General features: G+C 35.5%; 1 protein-coding gene across 3 annotated transcripts in view; it reads left to right on the plus strand.

The window, feature by feature from the left end:
• Window positions 1–236: 236 nt before the first annotated feature.
• The window catches only part of WDR36 (WD repeat domain 36), a 43,300-nt gene continuing 20,155 nt past the window's right edge, over window positions 237–23,381 (plus strand). Inside the window, exons 1-14 of one of the 3 annotated variants that reach the window (XM_007094095.3) lie at window positions 237–508; window positions 2,993–3,020; window positions 5,145–5,245; window positions 9,738–9,855; window positions 10,816–10,948; window positions 12,434–12,488; window positions 13,881–14,013; window positions 14,296–14,471; window positions 14,781–14,901; window positions 15,379–15,444; window positions 16,725–16,811; window positions 18,106–18,251; window positions 22,506–22,620; window positions 23,106–23,271. In XM_007094095.3, the coding sequence (XP_007094157.2) occupies window positions 347–508; window positions 2,993–3,020; window positions 5,145–5,245; window positions 9,738–9,855; window positions 10,816–10,948; window positions 12,434–12,488; window positions 13,881–14,013; window positions 14,296–14,471; window positions 14,781–14,901; window positions 15,379–15,444; window positions 16,725–16,811; window positions 18,106–18,251; window positions 22,506–22,620; window positions 23,106–23,271 (1,607 nt within the window). In that variant the 5' untranslated portion in view covers window positions 237–346. The other 2 variants (XM_042991188.1, XM_042991185.1) reach the window with 2 other exon arrangements.

Here is a 23,381-nt window from a genome sequence, read left to right on the forward strand (position 1 = left end):
ACCTGGTCTCCCTTCACCGTCCGGGTCGTTCCGCTTCCCCTGCCGCTCGCCCTCCTCCAAGGTCCCTGTTGCAGTTTTCTTTCAACCCCACCAGACGTGGGGAACACCTCTGGAACCCTGGAGACGACCGCCAGCGGAACCGAAGTCGCGCCTCCTCTGCGAGCTCCGGTGGGAGTTCTTTTTCAATTGCACTAAGAGCCGTGTCTGCTAACCGATTGGCAGGGGAAACCGGAAGGTCTTGTGAGTTTGTAGAGCGGCTAAAGAACTGCCACGAGAAGAAGTGAAGGACCTGGTCCGCTGGTTTTCATCGGGGCTGGAGCTCAGAGGAGCCTGGACCGCAGTATCGATGGAGGGTGGGACGGGAGGTCGAACCAGCAGCGCGCTGTTCGCGGGTTTCCGGGCTTTGGGGCTTTTTAGCAACGACATTCCACACGTGGTGCGGTTCAGTGCTCTGAAGCGCCGATTCTATGTGACGACCTGCGTGGGCAAGAGCTTCCACACCTATGACGTGAGTGACTTCTTCCTTCGCCAGCCTCCCGGGAACCACCCCCTTAGCCCCCATCTGAGAGCTGCCTCAGCTCTCTCCAGGGGCAGTCCTGCTCTGCTCCCCCACTGATCAAGGGCTTGCATTTCTGCCGTCTCTTCCCTAACTCCTACCTGTCCAGTTTCATCACGAGTTCACATCCACGTGCTGTTGTTGTAGCCCTTGCAATCCGCTTGGGGCGAGTTTCGGAGGCTGTCCTGCTAGGGAAAAGTACCAGAGAACATTTCAGTTCTATAGCAATGTATTTGTTCAGTAAATGTCTGTTCAGGTTCCCTTGAAGATGTAAACGTGATTAAGACCAGTTTCTGCCCCCTCTTAACCAGAAGGACTTGTAAGACATTTTATTGTGCAATTTCTGACACGCTGGATTAGAAATTCAGACTAAACTACATTGGAAGATCTTGGAGGGGGTGAGATTAATTATGATTTTGGGGACTGTTCACATTTGGTAGCAAACTAGTTTCCTTAAACTTCCCCTGAGCATCTATTTTCTACTAACATTTGAGGGTCTCGTACGGTGCTTCTTAGTCTAAGCCTGGCAGCAACTTCTTTGTGAGATATGTATCGTTTACCGTTTTCCGTAGCACCCTTGTATAAACTAGGAAACAATCTCAGAAATTAAGTTATTTGTCCCAGGGCTTCCTGCTTGTTAGTGATGGTTTTTCTCCTTTAATTTCTTATGAATCATAGTCTTTTGTTGCTGTTTACTTTTTCCCCTTCATCTTCTCCGAAGGAATGCATGCTCTGTGAAATCAGGGAGCTTTTATGATAAAGATGATAATAGCCAGTGTTGATTAAGCACTTCTTGTGGAAGCTGAGCTGTGAAGTTGCATTCTTTCAAGGATTGTGGGAAGCAAATGTGTTAGTAGCAAGAAGAGTTGGTTGTTGGTAGCTGGTTGAGTTAGTGGAAGAGGAAAGTGAGGGACATGCCCAAAGTGGAGATGGTGCTGGTGATGGCAGCTAACGTTTATTAAACGTTAATTATGCCTGGCTCCGTTAACACATTTTATACATTGAATACTCATAACAACTCCATAAAGCAGGTACCTATTTTATTTAATTTTTTTTAAGTTTATTTATTTTGAGAGAGAGAGAGAGAGAAAGCACGCACGCACGGGCGTGCTAGTGGTGAAGGGGTGGAGAGAGGGAGAGAGAGAATCCCAATCGGGCTTTGCACTGACCGTGAGGAAGAGGGGCTCCATCCAATGAACAATGAAATCATGACCTGTGCTAAAATCAAGAGTCGGATTCTTAACCATCTGAGCCACTCAGGTGCCTGGTACTTATTTTAATTCTTATTTTACAGATGAGGAGGAATTTGAGACACAGGGAGACTGATTAATTTTGTCAAGGTCATGTTGCTGGATCAGTAACCATAGATTGGGATCAGCTAATTACAGCCTGCAAGCCAGTCCTATCCTGCATTTGTTTTTGGATATATGTGACATTTTTGTTTATCTTTTTGAGTTTAAGTGTTTTGAGTTTATTTGTTTGAGTTTATTCTAATATAATGATCTCTAAGTAAAATTTTCCACAGTAGTAGAATACAATATAATTAAATTTTGCATGGTATGGAGACCTGTGTGTGTTTACATTTAAGAAATATAGGATATGTAAAAAAAAAAAAAAAAAAAAAGAAAGAAAAAAGAAATATGGGATATGTAATTTGATCTCCAAGGGCCCTTTCAGTCTTAATATTCTAGCATCTCTGGGATTTGAATTTACACTTATACCTCACTGAACTCTGTGCTTCAGAGATGGGTGGTTTTGACATTTAAAAAAAAATTTTTTTTTAACGTTTATTTATTTTTGAGACAGAGAGAGACAGAGCATGAATGGGGGAGGGTCAGAGAGAGAGGGAGACACAGAATCTGAAACAGGCTCCAGGCTCTGAGCTGTCAGCACAGAGCCCGACGCGGGGCTCGAACTCACGGACCTCGAGATCATGACCTGAGCCAAACCCGGACGGTTAACCGACTGAGCCACCCAGGTGCCCCAGTTTTGACATTTTTAAATGGTTGGAGAAAAAATAAAAACTAATAATATGTCATGACATATTAAAATTACATGAAAATCAAATTTCTGTATACATAAGTCAAATTTATTGGAATAGAGCTGTACACATTTGTTTATATATTATATGTGGTTGCTTTCAAGTTTTGTTAGCAGTTGCATAATTTCAGCAAAGACCACATAGCCTGCCAAGCCCTGAAGTATTTACTATATGACCCTTTGTAGAAAACGTTTATGTCCCCCTTCCATCACCACTCCTGATGAAATAGTTGAAAATATAAGTTTTCCTAATAATGAAAAATTAGGGTCAGTATATTTTTTAGGAAAGAGAGCATAGCAGATTTATGTATGAGATTATCTTAGTTTTCAAGTGTTAAATTTTCATTAACAAAAGCAATTATAATCTAATATTTTTTTTTTTCTTTTTAAAAACAGGTTCAGAAACTTAGTCTGGTGGCAGTAAGTAAGTATAAACTTCATCCTGAATTTATTCATGTTTAGTGTCTTTTAAAAATATTAAATTTGGGGGGCACCTGGGTGGCTCAGTCCATTAAGCGTCTGACTTTGGCTCAGGTCATGATCTCGTGTTTCGTGAGTTCGAGCCCCGTGTTGGGCTCTGTGCTGACAGCTCGAGGCTTGGAGCCTGCTTTGGATTCTGTGTCTCCCTCTCTGTCTGCCCCTCCCTCACTCATGTTCAGTATCACTCTGTCGCTCAAAAATAAATGTTAAAAAAAATTTTAAGTATATTAAGTTTTTGACATTAATTTTAAGACTTAAAGAATATATAAGAAATTCATTGTGTATTTCTGATAAACTTACATAGTTAAAAAATAAGTTCAGGATAGGATCAGATGTTGCATTTAGTTGTCATCTCTTTAGTCTTTTTAAATTTAGAATAGTTCATTAGACTTTGTGTTTCACAGCATTGATATTTTTGAAGAGTATAGGCCAGTTCTTTTATAGAATGTCCTTCAATTTGACCTTTTCTGCTGTTTTCTCATGATTAGATTCAGGTTATGCACGATGGCAAGAATAACAAAGAAATAATTCAGAATTCTCAGTGAATTTTATTAGCAGGCACATGCTGTTGATTGGTTCTATTCCTGGCAGTGGTAACTTTGATCATTTTATTAAGGTAACATTTGTCAGGAGGCTCCATTTTAAAGTTTTACTCTTTGTAATTAATTTTAAAGTTTTACTCTTTGTAATTAATAAGTATCTTGTGGTTAGATACAGTGAGACAGTGTAAATATCCTGTTACTTTTGAGAGTTTTACCCACCGTTTTGTCACTTAGTGATGGTACTTGCCTGAACCAGTTATTAGAATGATGATTACCAAATAGTGATTTTCGGGTTCCATCATTCCTTCTACTGTCAGGAAGGGTTTTCCCTTTTCCTACGTTTTGATACTTTTCCAATAGAAGGAAAATTTATTTTTTTTGGAAACCGTTTTACAGAATAAAGGGCCTGCCAGGGCTGAGAGATTGTAGTATAACCATGAAATGTGATCTTTGTAACAGAAACAGAGGAGAGCTATAAGGAACCTAGTGTATGTGTCTGATTAACTTAAAATTTTAAAACGATTATAGAAGGGCACTATAACCTAAGTTGAATACAAAGTGATTAATAAACCTATAAAAATAGTATTTGGGGAATGAAATTTTTTTTTAAGTTTTATTTTGTTTATTTTGAAAGAGAGCAAGCGAGCACGTGTGTGGGGGAGGGGCAGAGAGAGGGAGAGAGAGAACCCCGAGCAGGCTCTGCACTGTCAGTACAGAGCCCAGTGTGGGGCTTGAGCTCACGAACCGTGAGATCATGATCTGGGCTAAGATCAAGAGTCAGACGCTTAACAGACTGGGCCACCCAGATGTCCTGGGAATGAAATCTTAAAGTAGAATATGCAGCATGAAAAATACTTAAAACAATCATCTATCTTCTAACTCTCCTGCCCCTAAAACAAGGAATAAGAAGAAAAGGCCAATGTGACCATGATAGAGAGGAATAAAGAAATCATATCGTGTGAGAAATGGCTAGAGGTGATAGGCATATTTGCCTTGGAGAAGACTGAGTAGATAACTGTATTGTTCATTTAAAGGGTCAGGATTTAGAGTATCATAGGGAATTTTTCTGAGGTTTTCCCAAAGCATAGACTTAAATAGGGGTTAGGTCTTGATTTACTTTAAAAATTTTCCTAGAGTTATAAGTAAATGTGACATTCCTGAAGGCATTTACATGAAGGGTTGATAACTATCTGCCAGTTTTTTATGTGAAGTGTGAATTTTTTCCAAATAACCTCAAAAAGCTTTTCATTTCTTTAGGATTACATTTTAATGTCTGTAAATATTAGATTTTAATTCTCTTAGGGAAGATCAAGTGATTTAATATTCTTAGTCTGGTAGTTATTATTAGAAGTATAAAGTAACATTGAAGTCAAGTTTATACCGATTATTAGTTTTTATTCATATATCTACACATAGATACATATTTTTTAATTATAGCCATGAAAAATGGTATATGTATAATTGAGATTTCTATCTGTGCCAAGATCTTACAATTTCTTATTTCTTTTATATTGTCTTTTACCTAGGTAACTCTGTCCCGCAGGATATCTGCTGTATGGCAGCTGATGGGAGGCTAGTCTTTGCTGCTTATGGGAATGTTTTCTCTGCATTTGCCCGTAATAAAGAGGTTTGTATCACTGAACTATTTTAATGTGTTTTTTGCAGTTAATAGTTAATTGTAGTGAAAGTGGAGGGAACTTTAATGTTGCTGTTCTTCTACTAGAATGCTCTGGACATGTACTTGTTTTATTTTAAACATTTATCTTGTTTTCTGGAGGAAGAGAAAGTTGATTTCATCAAATTTTCAGAATTAGTTAAAACTGGCACTTCAGTTTTCTTCATCAGGGTTGAACATCAGAATTATTTGGGCAGCTTCTTCAAAATTTTCCTGCCCAGTTGGGTCTCATATCCTGAGCTTTCTACTTTGTATTTTTGGGTGGGGTAGGATTTAGAAAATACTTTTGAAAATGCTTTCCCAGGAGATTGGGTTTTTTTCCTTTTCTTTTTTTTTTTTTTTTTAATCCAAGTTAGTGCGAGGCGCCTGGGTGGCTCAGTCAGTTGAGCGTCTGACTTCTGCTGAGGTCATGCTCTCACAGTTTGTGGGTTTGAGCCCCATGTCAGGCTCTGTGCTGACAGCTCAGAGTCTGGAGCCTGCTTTGGATTCTGTCTCCCTCTCTCCCTGCCCCTCCCCAGCTCATGCTCTGTTCCTCTCTCACTTAAAACAATAAAATAAAACGTTAAAAATTTTTTTTAAATCCAAGCTAGTGAGTGTATAGTCTAATAATGATTTCAGGAATAGAAGTTAGTGATTCATACTAACATAAAATACCCAGTGCTCATCCCAACAAGTGCCCTTCTTAATGTCCATCACCCATTTACCTTTTAGCCCATCCCCCCACCCACCACCCTGCCAGCAACTCTCAGTTTCCTCTCTGTATTTAAGAGTCTTTGAGTGGCTTACAGAGTGGCTGCACCAGTTTGCATTCCCACCAGCAGCACAAAAGGGTTCCTCTTTCTCTGCATCCTTGCTAACATCTGTTGTTGCCTAAGTTGTTAATGTTAGCCATCCTGACAGGTGTGAGGTGGTATCTCATTGTGGTTTTGATTTGTATTTCTCTGGTGATGAGTGATGTTGAGCATCTTCTCATGTGTCTGTTAGCCATGTTTTCATTGGAAAAGTGTCTATTCATGGTTTTTTTGCCCATTTCTTCACTGGATTATTGGTTTTTTGGGTGTTGAGGTTGATAAGTTGTTTATAGAGTTCAGATACTAACTCTTTATTTGATATGTCACTTGCAAATATCTTCTGTTCCATTGGTTGACTTTTAGTTTTGCTGATTGTTTCCTTCGTTTTGCAGAAGCATTTTATCTTGATGAGGTCCCAGTAGCATCTTTGCTTTTGTTTCCTTTGCCTCCAGAGACACGTCAAGTAAGAAGTTGTTACAGCTGAGGTCAAAGATGTTGTTGTCTATTTTCTTCTCTAGGATTTTGATGGCTTCCTGTCTTACGTTTAGGTCTTTCACCCATTTTGAGTTTATTTTGTCTGTGGTATAAGAAAGTGGTCCAGGTTCATTCTTCTGCATGTCTCTGTCTAGTTTTCCCAACACCATTTACTGAAGAGACTCTTTTTTCCATTAGATATTCTTTCCTGCTTTGCCAAAGGTTAGTTGGCCATACGTTTGTGGGTCCATTTCTGGGTTCTCTATTCTGTTCCACTGATCTGAGTGTCTGTTTTTGTGACAGTACCATACTCTCTTGATTACAGCTTTCTGATACAGCTTGAAGTCCAGAATTGTGATGCCTCCTGCTTTGGTTTTCTTTTCCAACAGTACTTTGGTTATTTGGGATTTTTTTCTGGTTCCATGCAAATTTTAGAATTGTTTGTTCTAGCTCTGTGAAGAATGCTGGTGTTATTTTGATAGGGGTGCATTGAATATGTAGATTATTTTGGGCAGTATCAACATTTTAACACTATTTGTTCTTCCAATCCACAAGCATGGAATATTTTTCTGTTTCTTACTGTTTTGTAGTTTTCAGAGTATAGATCTTTACCTCTTTGGTTAGATTTATTCTTAGGTATCTTATGTTTTTGGCGCAATTGTAAATAGGATTGATTCCTTGATTTTGTTTTCTGCTGCTTCATTATTGGTGTATAGAAATGAAACCAATTTCTGTACATTGGTTTTTATATCCTTTGACTTTGCTGAATTCATGTATCAGTTGTAGCAGTTTTTTGGTTGAGTCTTTTGGGTTTTCCACATAGAGTATCATGTCGTCTGCAAATAGTGAAAGTTTGACTTCCTTCCTGCTGATTTGGATGCCTTTTATTTCTTTTTTGCTGCCTGATTGCTGAGGCTAGGACTTCCAACACTATGTTGAATAACAATGGTGAGAGTGGACATCCCTGTTGTGTTTCTGCCTGTAGGGGAAAAGCTCTTAGTCTTCCCCCATTGAGGATGATATTAGCTGTGGGTCTTTCATATATGTCCTTATGATCTTGAGGTGTGTTCCTTCTATCCATACCTCTTGAGGGTTTTTATCAAGAAAGGATGCTGTTTTTTGTCAAATGCTTTTTCTGCATCTGTTGAGAGGATCACGTGGTTCTTATCCTTTTATTAATGTGATGTATCACATTGATTGATTTGCAGATATTGAACCAACCCTGCATTCCAGGAATAAATCCCACTTGATCATGGTGAATAATTCTTTTAATGTATTGTTGGATCCAGTTTGCTATTATCTTGAGAATTTTTACATCCATGTTCATCAGGGAAATTGGTCTATAGTTCTCCGTTTTAGTGGGGTCTTTGTCTGGTTTTGGAATCAAGGTAATACTGTCCTCATAGAATGAGTTTGGAAGTTTTCCTTCCATTTTTATTATTTTGGAACAGCTTAAAAAGAATAGATGTTAACTCTTCTTAAAATGTTTGGTAGAATTCCCCTGGAAAGCCATCTGGCTCTGAACTTTTGTTTTATGAGAGATTTTTTATTACTGATTTAATTTCTTTACTTGTTATGGGTCTGTTCAAATTTTCTGTTTCTTCCTGTTTCAGTTTTGGTAGTTTACATGTTTTGGAATTTGTCCATCTCTTCCAGATAGCCCAATTTGTTGGCATATAATTTTTCATAATATTCTCTTATTATTGTTTTTATTTCTGTGGTGTTGGTTGTGATCTCTCCTCTTTCATTTGTGATTTTATTTATTTGGGTCCTTTCTTTTTTCTTTTTGATCAGTCCTGCTAGTGGTTTATCAATTTTGTTAATTCTTTTAAAGAACCAGCTTCTGGTTTCGTTGATTTTTTTTCTACTTTTTTTTTTTTAATTTCGCTGTCATTGATTTCTGCTCTAAAATCATTTCCCTTCTTCTGCTGTTTTGGGCTTCATTTGCTGTTCTTTTTTCAGCTCTTTTAGGTGAAAGTTTAGGTTATGTATTTGAGACCTTTCTTCCTTCTCTAGGAAGGCCTGAATTGATATATACTTCTCTCTTATATTGCCTTTGCTGTATTCCTGAGGTTTTGGACTGTCATGTTTTCATTTTATTTATGCCACTACTTTATGTGGATTGACTTTTTCATTATGAACAACTCAGCCCATGACTCCTTTTCTAAGAACCAAGTGGTTCTCTGTATAGAGAAAACTAGATTCTCTGTTTTCTACACTGGTAAGGAAGGGTCTTTTCTTAATCTCTCATTTGGTTTCTAAGTTTGTTCTGGAAAAACAGCCTTGAGAGATGACCTGGCTCAGGACGTCCAGAATGAAAAGGGAAGTGGCAGTATGGCTGCCTAGATAGCCAAGGATTCGGATCAGTGTACTTGTCAAGGTCTAACTTGGACTGACATTTGTTCCCAGGGTCCTCCATCATCACTGCCTGTGGCAGAGGAGGGCAGTTTACCTGTGGAGGTCTTTAATGGGACTTGTTTGAATTTTTAGAGTCAGGAAAAATGTCCTTTTTTTTTTTTTTTTTTTTTAATACAAAATACTGCAGTTTGTAGTTTTCCCTGGAAGATACAAATAGAGAGAAAGTAAGGGTGGCAAGGCATGGGAGACTAATTGCAGGAATTGTAGGAAGCTGCTACTACTTCTAGGTCTAAAGGACAAGGAGAAGAAATAACATTTCTGGAATTTGGTGAGAACTGAAATCACGGAGAAGGGGCTGTAGTTCTTAAGGAATGCAGCTACTGTAAGGATAAGGGTCTCTGTGTGTCAAAACAGAAGTACTCTATCCTCCCTATCTCATCTGGAAGCCAGCTGGTGATGGAGCTTATAGACTTAGCCTTCTAGAACATAACCATTTTTTTAGGATGCATGGAGTAGTGCTGGTTAGATTGGGTGAACAACCCGGCTGTATGTGTCCTCCCTAAGCTCAGTTGTGAGGTTGAACTTCAGAGGTCTCATTTCTATGTTTCTAGTTTAGGCTTCCTTATTATTGGACTGGCTGAGGGAGCAGGTGAAAATGCCTGGTTCCTTGCCATTTGTTAATCTAACCTTGGATAATCAAAAGTTGGATTACGTTTCTTAATGAGAGCATCTTTAGGATTAGCATGTTTTTGGTTAATATGAATAATGTTAAATGTTGAATGAGTAATCATATTAAATTCTTTTGAACTTTAACATTGTAGGTAGTACACACCTTTAAGGGTCATAAAGCAGAAATCCATCTGTTGCAACCCTTTGGGGATCACATTATCTCTGTTGATACTGACAGCATTCTTATTATTTGGCACATATATTCAGAAGGTAAGAATGAGCCAATTTATTACATTATCATGGGGCGGATAGTATGTGTGCAACTAAAATTAAAAACCTATGTAAACACAACTTCCATGTCAGAGGTTTCACATGTAATCAGAAAAAAATTTAGACTCTTTAATATATATGAAGAAAAAGGTTGTAAGTAAAAAATGGATAGATAATTTTAGTCAGCTAGGAGCTAACTATAGTATTTATAACATGTTTAATGTATTAATTTCAGCTAATACATCTTCCATTGCAGTTCTCCAAGTTCAGTGATGCGTTAATTATTTTCTCTGTAGAGTGCATTTTGGTATATGATTACACCCGAATAACTCTTGGTTTGTATTTTCAACTTTCCGCAAAGGAGATTGTGGTAGTAAACTAAAGATCCTGTAAAGATCCTATAACCTAAAGGAAAGTATACATCCTTTCTCTAAGAATATGAGTCAGTGTTCTTTAAGTGTGATAGTCTTATACAGTGGTAGCAAGCTATGTTTGGTGGAAATGTATGAGAATCACTGTTTTTACTTTCACCAAGATTTGCCTCTTACTTTTTACATCTTTGAGAGACCCATCAATCTCCCTAGATATTTGGCCTTTCACTCCATGGAAGAGTTCAGTATAAGTACTTCACTTTGGAATATTCACTCTGCCTCTTGATCAAATTATAAAAATAGTAAGACTGAATCCTTTTTTTAAACCTTATTTTTTATTCCTATAAACAAGTTCAGCAATGAGTGGAATTTTTAATAGCACTGATATTAGAATTTTAGAAAACTTTTGACAGTCTAAATTATTTACAAGTTGCCCCTCATCACATTTAATTTCTCAAGGAATGTGTAAAGGTTCGAATGTAAGTCTTTGGTTTATATTAAGACATAAATCTCTGATATGGTAGGCTTACTTTAAGGGCTGGATATATGAAAAATAATTACATGTTGTTTATAACTTTTACTTTTGTAGAGGAATATCTGCAATTGACTTTTGATAAATCAGTATTTAAAATTTCTGCAATTTTGCATCCAAGTACCTACTTGAATAAAATACTTCTTGGCAGTGAACAAGGAAGCCTACAGTTGTGGAATGTAAAATCCAAGTAAGCACTTTATTTAGAATATAATGTAGGTGGTTCCCATCTTATCCTTACCTACTACTCCCTAATGCATACTTAAGTCTCTCAATTCTCCCTGCCTTTATATGTTTACCTGAGGGCCTTCTATAAGTATACCTACTTTTGGTGTTGTATCACGGTATCACATAGGCAAAAGGTGGCATGTGGTCCTGGCACATGGTAGGCAGCTTCATAAGTACCCATTTAAAAGTATATACTAATGGCCCTAATCTGTAAAGAATCCATATAGCTATAGAGAAGACTCTAGTAAAGTAACATAAGAAAATAATTATGCGCTGGTCACTGGACAGCATCTAGTTTTCAATTAACTGAAGAAGTAGGAGAAGGCAAAGTCAATCAGTATTAATTTAGTGCTAGCATTTAGGAATCATTTTTAGGGTGAAAGTCCTTTTATTATCAACCACAAACTTGATGGACATTTACTGTAATATTATTGGTATAGCTGGAGGGCTAGATAAATGGTTTTGAATACCTCCACCTGTTACTTGAACATTTATCCGGAGAAAAAAGTGATAGTTCAATCTTTGTATAGCATTAAAAAGACAAAAATATTTGACCATCCAAATTGTACTTTCTGAATCCCTCATAAATTTGAAAGGGAAAATAAGATTATCAAAGGTTTAACATTTATCCTAGTTCGTAGTTTTAAATCAGTGTTTTCATTCAATTTAGCAAATATTGACTACCTACCCTTGTAGGTTTAGGGATAATGACAGAAGTATTGTCTCTGCTCCTGCATTATATATTGAGGCTCTTTATGTGATGTTTACACACTATTTTACATTAAATATTCCTTGGATAATCATTGAGTAATCTGTGCCCACTTACTAAATTTACTATATGATTTAATACTTTATTGAGTATCATTATAACAATTTCAGAATCTCTGTTTCTTCATGGACTTCTTTATCGTTTGTGGCTTGATTCTGTAATTTAGAGCAGCATCACTATTGTCATGTGACAGTTATATAACATAAGTATCATAGTTATATTCCCATTGGTAATATTTTTCTAGAAACACATTGCAGTGAAAAAACAAGATCCACCTACATTCTAAGATGGTTTTTTGTTATAGTCTGTAATATAAAATGATTTTTAGCTTGTATTTTTTTTCTATTTCTTAAAGAGTTCGCATAGTATAGTAGTTACTAGCAGCATGGGGCATAGGATCTGGAGTTGGTCTGTCTGGGCTCTATGAATTATTAGCCATAGAACCTTAGCTTAATTGTTTCACATAATTAAGTTTCTTATTTTCTTATCTGGATAATGGTGATAATATCTACCTCATGGAATCATTTTGAGTATTAAATAAGTTAATATATATATACTTAGAATACTGTGGGTCAGAGAAACAACTTAAATATCACCCATTATTATTTTGCTTTTTAATATATAGTCAATTTTGTTTCCCTAAAAAATAAAAACTTTCAACTACTTTTCTTCCTGTAGTAAGCTTCTGTATACGTTTCTGGGATGGAAAGCTGGAGTCACAGCTCTTCAGCAGGTTAGTATTTTTTTGTTAAGTCAAAGAAGAAATGAAGTTAGTAGTGTGATCTTTCAGTTTCAGGGGTCAACCATATTTTTTAGACCTAAAGACAAAAAGAATATATAAAGTAGTTTATTTTTATAAATATTGCCCTAAAAGGTAGTGTTTTGGAAATGTCATTGAAAACAATAATGCCTTTGCCTATAAACGTTTATGGAAATCTTTTTACCTGGAATTAGGCTCTAAACCTATAGTTGCTATGGAACAATGTTTACCAATCGTTTTGTAAACATGTAGTCCAGTGCCTTGTGCAGAGTGGAGATGATGGAGATGAGTTAGTTGTTCAGTAAAGCAAGGGAGATTGTAGGTCATGCAGAGAAATTTGTTCTAATTTTGAAGGTTGTAGCTTGGAATAATTGGGACCCGAATCCTAACATTTTTAATTGCACTTTTCCTTAAATAACTGCTTTTGTTTTCATGAGACTGCAGAACATGTATGAATGATGTAGGTCTGCAGAGAATCTTACATTGGACACGTATACTGCCAGTATATCCTTGTCCTTCTGAATAGCTCTTGCTTATACCTGCCCAACTTATATTCATTCTTTCATTCTCTCTCAGTACCATCAACCTTGCTGTGCTTTTGCCTACCCATAAGACCCCAGAGGTATCAGATGATTAGGTCCCTTGAGGGCAAGGAATCATACTTGTTTTAATATCCCCAGGGTCTCATGCATCATGGTCACATGATGGTAGATTAATAAAATGGTTAACGTGATTCTATTCTGTAATGGTATTGAACATTGATCTGTGCTAAAATAGAGAAACTTATTATAGAGCCTGTATGTAATACCATTTATAAAATGAAGATTCTATTCATAAAATATTAGAGCTGGGACAGACTAATCCTAAGACTTTTTTGCCTTTTAACATGTTTTATAGGTTTTTGTTTCCTTGGATAAAAAACTGTTCACTTCCTGTGTAGTTGGCCTTTTATGTTGCCAGGCATATGGCAAGCCTTTTTATGTTTTCTAAGAGCTGTATCTCTTTTGTTTCTTTCCAGTCACTGATCTGTAGTGATTTCATATATCAGATTCCTTTTCTTTTATGGTTGTTTTCTTACTGAGTCAGCTGTGTTTTAGGAATGAGGGGATTGATGGTGACTACCAGATTTGAAGCTGGGAAGTAACTTGAAAAAATCATTCCTAAATATTTCCATGTGAAATAGCAATCAAAGTATGCTAGAATGGTAATACTTACTGGGTTGGGTTTTTTTTTGTTTTTTTTTGTTTTTTTTGTCATCCTCAAGAAGATATTCTATTATTTCTTTTACATAATTAATGATGCATAACATCAGGATTATTGAAGCTATTTTGATTAAGAATAAAAAGTGAGTAATTTAAATTTCAGGCACCAGCTGTGGATGTTGTTGCTGTTGGTCTTATGTCAGGTCAGGTTATCATTCACAACATTAAATTCGATGAAACATTAATGAAGTTTCGTCAAGACTGGGGACCTATTACTTCGATTTCATTTCGTACAGGTAACTTTTAACTTAATTATTAGTAAGAGTTAAGAATGTTTAAAATGTATACTTCGAAGCTTATAGAAATTTTCCAAGTGGATGTTTTCTTGCAAGTTAATGTATTTAATAGAAATAAGTGAAATACTGCATTACAAACAGCCATAGGAATATGGATAGATTATTGGTGCATAGTTTTTTCTAACCTTATGTTTATGGATTAAAGGGATGGAGAGAAGAATTGTTACGTTTGGTTGTTTTATGGCGCATGTTTTTCTTAATGTATTTTATTTTTAATAACAGATGGTCATCCAATAATGGCAGCTGGAAGCCCATGTGGCCATATTGGACTCTGGGATCTAGAAGACAAAAAGTTAATCAATCAGATGAGAAATGCACATTCTACAGCGATTGCTGGACTGACATTTCTCCATAGAGAGCCCCTTCTTGTCACAAATGGTGCCGACAATGCTCTGAGGGTATTATTATTATTGTTATCATTTTCCTGGCTTCTACCCTTGGGGTTATTGCAAGCCTGTTTTAGTGTATCAGCCTAAAACCTAGAAGATGAAAGGAAAATGGGATACAGTAATGGTATAGATGAAACAAAAGTACAGCAGGTTACATGATTGCAGTGAAGTGAAAAAGAGTTACAGTTTTTCTCTCCCCAGCCCCTTCTCCAGAGTCAGCACTACCCAGTGCCAGTTGATAGGTGTAGAAGATGACCTGACTGCTTACAAATCATTTAACACATTGTGAAAGAACCTTACCTTTTTACTTCTTGGCAGATATGGATATTTGATGGTCCTACAGGTGAAGGCCGGCTTTTGAGATTCAGAATGGGACATAGTGCTCCTCTTACCAAAATCAGATATTATGGACAAAACGGACAGCAAATTCTTAGTGCAAGTGAGTTTCTGCTTCATCCTATTAGTTTATTCCATAAGGCATTGAGAGCAGGGTATTTAATAATTATTAGGTTTGGTATTGAATTTTCAGATTCAGATTTGAATTTGAGTGATTTGGAAATCTGAGTAAATGAGGAGATTCTTTTTGAAAGCTTCAGGAAGCACTGTAGATACTGTCTTCATTTAGAATGTTATTTTATTTACTGATCTTCACAGACAGGTGGCTGGATTCTGAAACTGTGGCCCTTGCCAAGTCTCATAATCTGCTGAAAATTATTAGTAACTCATATTATCCTTGCTTCTTACTAAATGGCATTCTTTGTACAGGTGAATATTATAATGAAGTAGTTGCAATTTAGCTCTCCTTTTAAAGTATCCCAAACTGTAACTTCAAGTTTTAAGAATCATTAAGGTCTGTCATTCAAATGATCCATTGTTTTGATGAAGTTTGATAGGTATTTTCTATGTATATCAACAGGTCAAGATGGAACTCTGCAATCATTTTCCACAATACATGAAAAATTTAACAAGAGTTTGGGACATGGTAGGTCATTTGCAAGACGGAAAAAAAAAGCTACTGGTCACAAAAGAAACGTTTCAAGATACTGTGAGACAACCAGATGAGGTTTCATTGATAAATTTCCTTTTTTCTTGGATAAAATTAAAAAACCCCTGTATGGAAGAGTAATAGATTTTTAACATCAGTGTTGCTGTAGAAGTGGTTGAGGTGCTGCTATAAGGTTATTGAAAAGAATTAGACAGCTTGGGTGGTAAAAACATACTGCTGCCACCCAAAAGACATCAGTGACTTATCTTGAGCCATGTGTAGAGTGCAGGATTTTAAACATGGAAGGGACATTAGAGAAGGCATCAAAGTAAGCAGTGTCCCATCTTTTTACAGAAAGAAGTTACTTTATTCTGTATCTTTTCCCATAGTTTCCAGCATTTGAAAGATTTTATAAAGAAAAAAAATGTTTTTTCAGTTTTATTCATAATTACTCCTCTTTTTAGCTACTGTCCTGGCTATTCATGTTTGTATATACTTCCAGATGAGTTACAAGATCTTTTTTAAGGATCATTCTTTAATCAGCATTCAAAGTAATACTTCTAGAAATTAAATTGGAGAGATTTGATATCTTTAAGAATCTTCACATCTAGGGATATGTTATATCCTCATTCAGGTTACTTTTTATTTTCCTTAGTGCTTTAATGAAGTTTTTGTTTGTTTGTTTGTTTTTTAGTTTTCCTCCTGTTGGTCTTCCATATTTGAGATTATTCAGTGGTATCTTAGTTATTTTTTTATAATATGCTAATATTTTTTTTTGCTAGTGTTATAGATGTAATCTTTGTTCATCATATTTCTATCTGCAATATTTAGTATTTAGTAATTAATATGTAAGAATATGTAATATGTTATAATTACCAACTAATAATTATAGTGATCTTAAATATTACTGCATTGTAGAACTCACTTTTTTTTATTGGTTCTGTATTTTGTCCAATAAAATGATTATTCTAATTATTATTTGGTTGTTTCTCTTGATTGACATGACTATATTACCATCGTATCATCTGTAAAAAATGATTTTTTAACCTTTTTTTCAATTATTTATATCTCATAGTTTATTTTCTTATCTAATTATATAGACTAAATTTCAAAAATGATTTAAGTAATAGTGGTTATAACATCATCTTTATTTGGTTCCTAACTTAAATAAGAGTATCTTGAGCTGTGTAGTTATATGACAAAGAATTGCTTCTCTTTTATGTTCATTTTTCATTAAGAAGGATCCATAGCTATGTTCTTCTCTCCCTCAACTCCAGGATTAATAAATAAGAAGAGAGTCAAACGTAAAGGTCTTCAGAATGCCTTGTCAGTAAGGCTTCCACCCATCACAAAATTTGCAGCTGGTAGGTAACTTAACACTGTATTCCAAGAAGTTCTGTTTTTCTATTTTTCCTACTATTTTTAAGTTTTCTTCATTTTAAACAATGTTTTTGTAGGCATTAATAAGCATTTGGAAGTACCCCAAGTGCCTACTAATCTAATGTGAAGACTGAAAAAGAATTACTTATAATTTGCAGTTATCTTTTAATTTCAGGTTTTGGTCTTCTCTGTAAGACCTATTAATAAACAGTATTTGGTATCTCATTTTGTAGCCCTTTTTATTCTATTATGTGTCTGGTGTAATGAAAGTCACTAATATAAAAAGGTAAGAACAGAGAACATAAAGTTCTATTGTAATCAAAATCAGAATACACTGAGGTCCTTATATGCTACATTATTAGAGTGGTGTTTCATTCAAAGAATTGAATTGTTGATTGTTGAGTTTAAACTACCATAGAAATAAGGCACCATTTCCATTTCGAGGTTCTTATATCAACCTGATGATGGTTTCTTTCCTTTTTTTTTTTTTTTAAACTTTTATTTTGACCACCCTGCTTTCCATTTTTTATCTTAGAACCTGAGTGATCTCAGACATCTGAATCATGTTACTCACCTGCTTAAAAATCTTTCAGAGGCCCCTTACTGCCAGTAGGATGTAATCTCCTCTTATGAACACAGCTTTCACGACTTTGTGATATGGCCCCAGTTGCCTTGTCTGCTTCCCATCCTTCTCAGGAAATGCATCACTTACTTCTTTTTGTTCAAGTTACTCTTGAACCTACTTGTGTCCCCGCCCCCAATTAATTGATGTTTGTTTTATTGCTTCTTTCAGGGAGCCATTTATTACTGTCCTCAAGTCTCTTTGTAAACTCTTGCTGAGTGCTTTTATAAGACACTATCATTATTTATTATAATTTCTTCTAATCAGAATTGCTTTTTTTAAAAAATTTTTTTAAGTTTATTATTTATTTTTGAGAGATAAAGAGTGTGTGAGCAGGGGAGGAACAGAGATGGAGAGAGGGAGAGAGAATCCCAAGCAGACTTCTCACTGTCAGTGCAGAGCCCCACACAGGGCTTGAACTCATGAACCGTGAGATCGTGACCTGAGCCGAAATGAAGCTCAACCAGTGAGCCACCCAGGTGCCCCCAGAATTTCTTGTTAGATTAGAAGCTCATTGCTATCCGAAATTACCTGTACACCATCAGTCCCTAGTGCCTAATGATAACATAGAATATTATATTCTTAATAAGTAATAGGTAAATGAATGAGTGAGGGAATGAAAAATAATTTGATTTATGATTTTCATTATATTTTAGAGGAGGCTCGTGAAAGTGACTGGGATAGTATCATTGCTTGCCATCAAGGTAAACTGTCTTGTTCAACTTGGAACTATCAGAGATCTACCATAGGCGCTTACTTTCTCAAGCCAAAAGAGCTGAAGACAGATGACATAACCGCAACAGTAAGTGAGCTTGAGCTTGTTGATAAGAGCATTTTCTCCTGTAAAATTGTCCTGCAGCAATCTTGTTATACTCAAGTTTATTAATGATCATGTGGGTTGAAACAACAGTTTAACATTTTTAAATTATTTTCTAATAGTGTTAGGTTTTCCAACTGTAGAGAATTATTTTAGGTTTAAGTTTTGCTTAATTAGATGTATATTAGTTGCTTTAGTTTTCTAATTAAGTAGGATTACTCAGAATACCCTCTGAAGATGAATTCAGCATTTATCAATGAACTTTCTTACCTTAATTATGCTGAGTATACAGAACTATATTTAATGAATGTGAATCTTAAGGGTTTTTTTTCTTTCTTGATTTCTTCTGATATAGGAGTAAGATTTAGCTAACTCTTTAATGACTTATAGGTACAGAAGTTACTTAAAGCCTTTATTTTCTTATATTTGTCTCTTGAGAAGTGCCTTATAGAGAAATTCTAATTGAGTTCTAAGCCTTTCTTAAATACACCTTTCATTTTTTATGTATATATTTTTTACTTTATTTTTGAGAGAGAGGCAGAGAGAGAGAAGGAGAGAGAATCCTAAGCAGGCTCCACACTCTTGGCACAGAGACCAATGCCAGGCTCAAACTCACAAACTGTGAGATCATGACCTGAGCCGAAACCAAGAGTTGGACGCTTAACCAACTGAGCCACCCCGGTGCCCCTTAAATACAGCTTTTAAATTCCAGTGTTTACTTAAGAGTTTACTCCTCTTTAGAAATTGTGTTTCTGTTTGCTTTTGTTAATATGTTAATCCACTTCTGTTGCATTCAGATTTTCAGATATAAAGAAGCAATGTTATATTCTGGTTTGCAGAGTTGTTCTTCTTTTTTGGATTTTGTTGTTGTTTTAGTGAGAGAGAGAGAAAGCACACATCTGTGCGGGGAAGGGCAAAGGAGAAAGAGACAGAGAATCTTACGCGGGCTCTGTGGCCAGTACAGGGCCTGACGCAGGGCTCAATCTTAGGACCGTGAAATCATGACCTGAGCCAAAATCAAAAGTTGGGCATTTAATCGACTGAGTCACCCAGGTGCCGTCCTTCTACTTTGTAAGAAACAGTTTTATTAATATAATTTATAAACCATAAAATTCTCTTTTAAAGTGTACAGTCCAGTGATTTTTAGTATATTCATAGGATTGGGAAATTAGCACTAAAATCTAATCAGTCTAATTTTAGAATATTCTTATCAACTCAAAAAGAAACCCCATTCTCTCACTTTCCCTCTCCCTTCTCCCTAACCTAGCTAACCACAATCTGCTTTTTATTTCTATAGATTTTCCTATTCTGGGCATTTAATGTAAATGGAATCATACAAGATATAGTCTTTCTGATTGACTTTTCCATCACTTAGCATAATGTTTTCAAAGTTTATTCATGTTATAGCATTTATAACGTACTTGTTTTATTGTGGACACTACTACATTTATGTAGAAACCACATTTTATTTAGCCATTGATTAGTTGATGCTATTTATGTTGTTTCTACTTCTTGACTCTCATAAATAATGCTAACATTAGCGCATTGTAGCAGGATTTTCACAAAAGGAGTCGTGACTCCCAGGCTTTTCTTTCCAGGAAGTAACTTTATTTGTGCCAGCACGGCTCAGTTGGGTTTGTACCCAAAGAACTGAGCCCCAAACTTCACGTGGCATAGTTTTGTACATTTTCTGTTTCTTTGTCTACCATATATGGTAACACAGAAACATGCAGTCTGATTAAGTGGTCTCATGTTACAAGGTCATGAGGGATGTTGTTATCATTGTACGGGTAGAGCCAGGTTGCCTTGAGGTTTTTTGTTTTTTTGTTTTGTTTTGTTTTCACATTCTTAGGGAGGGGACCCTACCACACATAAGTTTTTATGTGAACATACGTTTTTGTTTCTCTGCGTATATACCTAGGACTGGAATCATTAGGTCATAATGCAACTCTGTTTAACATTTGTGGGGAACTGCCAACCTGTTTTCCAAAGTGGCTGCCCCTTTTTATACTCTCACTAGCAATGTATAAGTGTTTCGATGTCTATACATTTTAATGAACACTTGTGATTGCTCTTTTGATTATTGCCATCCTGGTTGGTATATAGTAGTATCTCATTGTGATTTGTGTTTCGGACTCAGTGTCAAGCCTCTTTTCATGTGTTTACTGATTGTATGTCTTCTTTGGAGAAATGTCTTTTCAATTCTGTGCCCATTAAAGGGGTTGTCTTTTTATATTGAGTTGTATTAGCTGTTTGTGTATTCTGGATCTAAATCCCTTATCAGATATGCAGTGTTTTTTCCCCTTTCTGTGGGCTGTCATTTCATTTTCTTGTTGATAATCATTTTCAGTGTAAGAGTTTTTATTTTGATTAAGTCCAACCTATCTTTTTTTTTTTTTTTTGCTGATGGTTTTTGGAAAATTGTTGCCTAACCCAGGGCCATGAAGATTTACTCCTGTGATTTGTGCTAAGGAGTTTAATAGTTTTAGCTATTACATTTAAGCCTATAATCCTTTCGGAGTTAATTTATGTGTATGATGTATGTGGGGGTCCAAGTTCATTCTGTTACATATGAATATCTAGTTGTCTCAGCATCATTATTCAAAAGACTGTTCTTTCCCCCATTGAATAGTCTTGGCGTGCTTGCCAAAAATAAATTTGACATGAATATGAGGCATTATTTCCAGATTCTCAGTTCTGTTCCATTGTTTTATATGTCTGTCTTTATGCCAGAACCACACTGTCTTGACTATGGTACCTTTGTGTTAAGTTTTAAAATCAGAAAAATTTAATCCTCCAAGTTCTTTTTTCAAGATTGTTTTGGCTGTTCTAATCTCTTGCATTTCCATGTGAATTTTAGGATCTGCTTGTCAATTTCTGCAAAGAAAGCAGCTAGGATTTTGGTAGGGGTTTTGTTGATACCGTAAATCAGTTTGAGGAGTGTTACCATATTAATATTACTTCTGATCCATGAACATGGGATGTCTTTCCATTTATTTAGATCCTTAATTTCTGTCAGCAGTATTTTGTGGTTGTCTGTGTACAAGTCTCATACTTCTTTGGTTTTCTGGTATCTTATTGTTTTTAATGCTATTATAAATGGAGTTCTTTCTTAATTTTGTTTTGGATCGTTTATTGCTAGTGTGTTGAAATATAATTAATTTTTGTGTACTGATCTATCATGTAACCTTGCTGAACTTATCTATTCTGTTTTTTAGTGAATACCTGTTTTTAACTTATTGAAAGTATAATTACATAGTTGATTCTCTTTTGTACAAGGCATTTTGAAAGTATGTATGCTCTATTCTCCATAGTACAAAAATCCAGTTTTAAGCTTTTATACTGTTTTGTAAACCATAGAGATTTTATCTTAAGCTTCTTAAGTTTACCTGCGCAGTTTTGAGTAGCTGTTGTACTAGTAGTGGTAACGATAATTACAGCTAACATTTTTTGTGTGCTTACTTTCTTCTAGGCTCTGTGCCTAACATGCATTATTTTTTTTTGAGAGAGAGAAAGTGTGTGTGCATATGCACGCACGTGAGGGGAGGAGGGGCAGAATGGGGGTGCGGAGAGAGGGAGAATCTTAAGCAGACTCTATGCACAGTGTGGAGCCTGACATGGGGCTTAGTCTCACAATAATGAGATCATGACCTGAGCCAAAATCAAGAGTCAGATGCTTAACTGAGCCACTCAGGTGCCCCTAACAGGCATTATTTTATATTATCCTTGGCAACAATCCTATGATGTTGTCTGTTGTTAGCCTCTTTTTATAGACAATAAAGTTGAAGCTTAATATAATAATGATGACCATCCTAATGATATGTTTTCAGTTTTATATCTGCTGTAGAGGCAATTACATAAGGTAAGGTAAAGAAATTAGGTGGTGGAATACTTTGACTTTAGCAGTATTGTGAATAAATTAAAATTGAAAGCCAGCTGAAATACAATTCTTCTGACTTTGTAAATTTCAATTGCGTTAACTTTGGTTATGTTTTATTTTCTTGGATAATAATTTCTGTATACTTCTTAGAGAATGGACATAGAATCAAGCAGTTATTTCTTATACACCCAAGTACAATGACATTATGTTTACGAAAATTAATGAGGCAATTCATTTAGAATGCTTCTTTTTTTTTTAATGAGGTAATTAGTAGGTGAAAAGACATTTGGAAACCATAAAGTACAGTAAAAATATTAGTTATTTTTTGTATAATTTGTGTTAAAATTTTTTTTCCAAAGGCAGTAGATATAACTTCTTGTGGAAACTTTGCCATAATTGGTCTGTCATCAGGAACTGTAGATGTATATAATATGCAATCTGGTATACATCGAGGAAGTTTTGGCGAGGATCAAGGTAATGAATTTTCTCCCTTTTTTTATTAAAAAAAATAATAATATACAAGGCTAATAACTAACTGTCTCTGGCATTTATAAAATTCTTGAGTGCCAGGCATTTTGGTAAGGTTGTAGATGGGTTATCGTCAACCCTATCTAGCAGTTACTGCCATTACACCTACTATAAACACCATGTTGAAATACTTAAATAGAATGAAGTTATTGATAGATTAGATGAAAGTAGATATTATACAAATTAAAATTTGCGTTTTCTTCCCCTTTCATTAAGCAGAAAATCTTAAGCTTTCTGGCATCAGCCGGATTGATATTGTTTTAATTACAGCAATATAATAATCTTCTGAAATCCAGATTAATTTTAAGATTTTAAGAGAGCTAAATAGAGGGAACTTAGATATTTAAATGAAGGAATCACTCTTTGTGTAGTGTTTAGAGAGGCAGTGACATTTTCTTAATGTCTTTTTCCTTTTAACATATGTTTTAAAGCTCATAAAGGATCTGTTAGAGGTGTTGCAGTGGATGGCTTAAACCAGTTGACAATTACAACCGGTAGTGAAGGATTACTCAAGTTCTGGAACTTTAAAAACAAAATTTTAATACACTCTATGAGCCTTGATTCGTCTCCAAATACGATGCTGCTACATAGAGACAGGTAAAGTTTTTCCTTTAATGATTATGGATTTTATTTTTGATGTTTTGGTAAAAGTCATAATGTAAGTACATAATTTATCAGGTGGGAAAATTATACATTTAATGTAAAGG

This window comes from Panthera tigris, chromosome A1 (assembly GCF_018350195.1).
Source record: "Panthera tigris isolate Pti1 chromosome A1, P.tigris_Pti1_mat1.1, whole genome shotgun sequence".
Taxonomy (NCBI): Eukaryota; Metazoa; Chordata; class Mammalia; order Carnivora; family Felidae; genus Panthera; species Panthera tigris.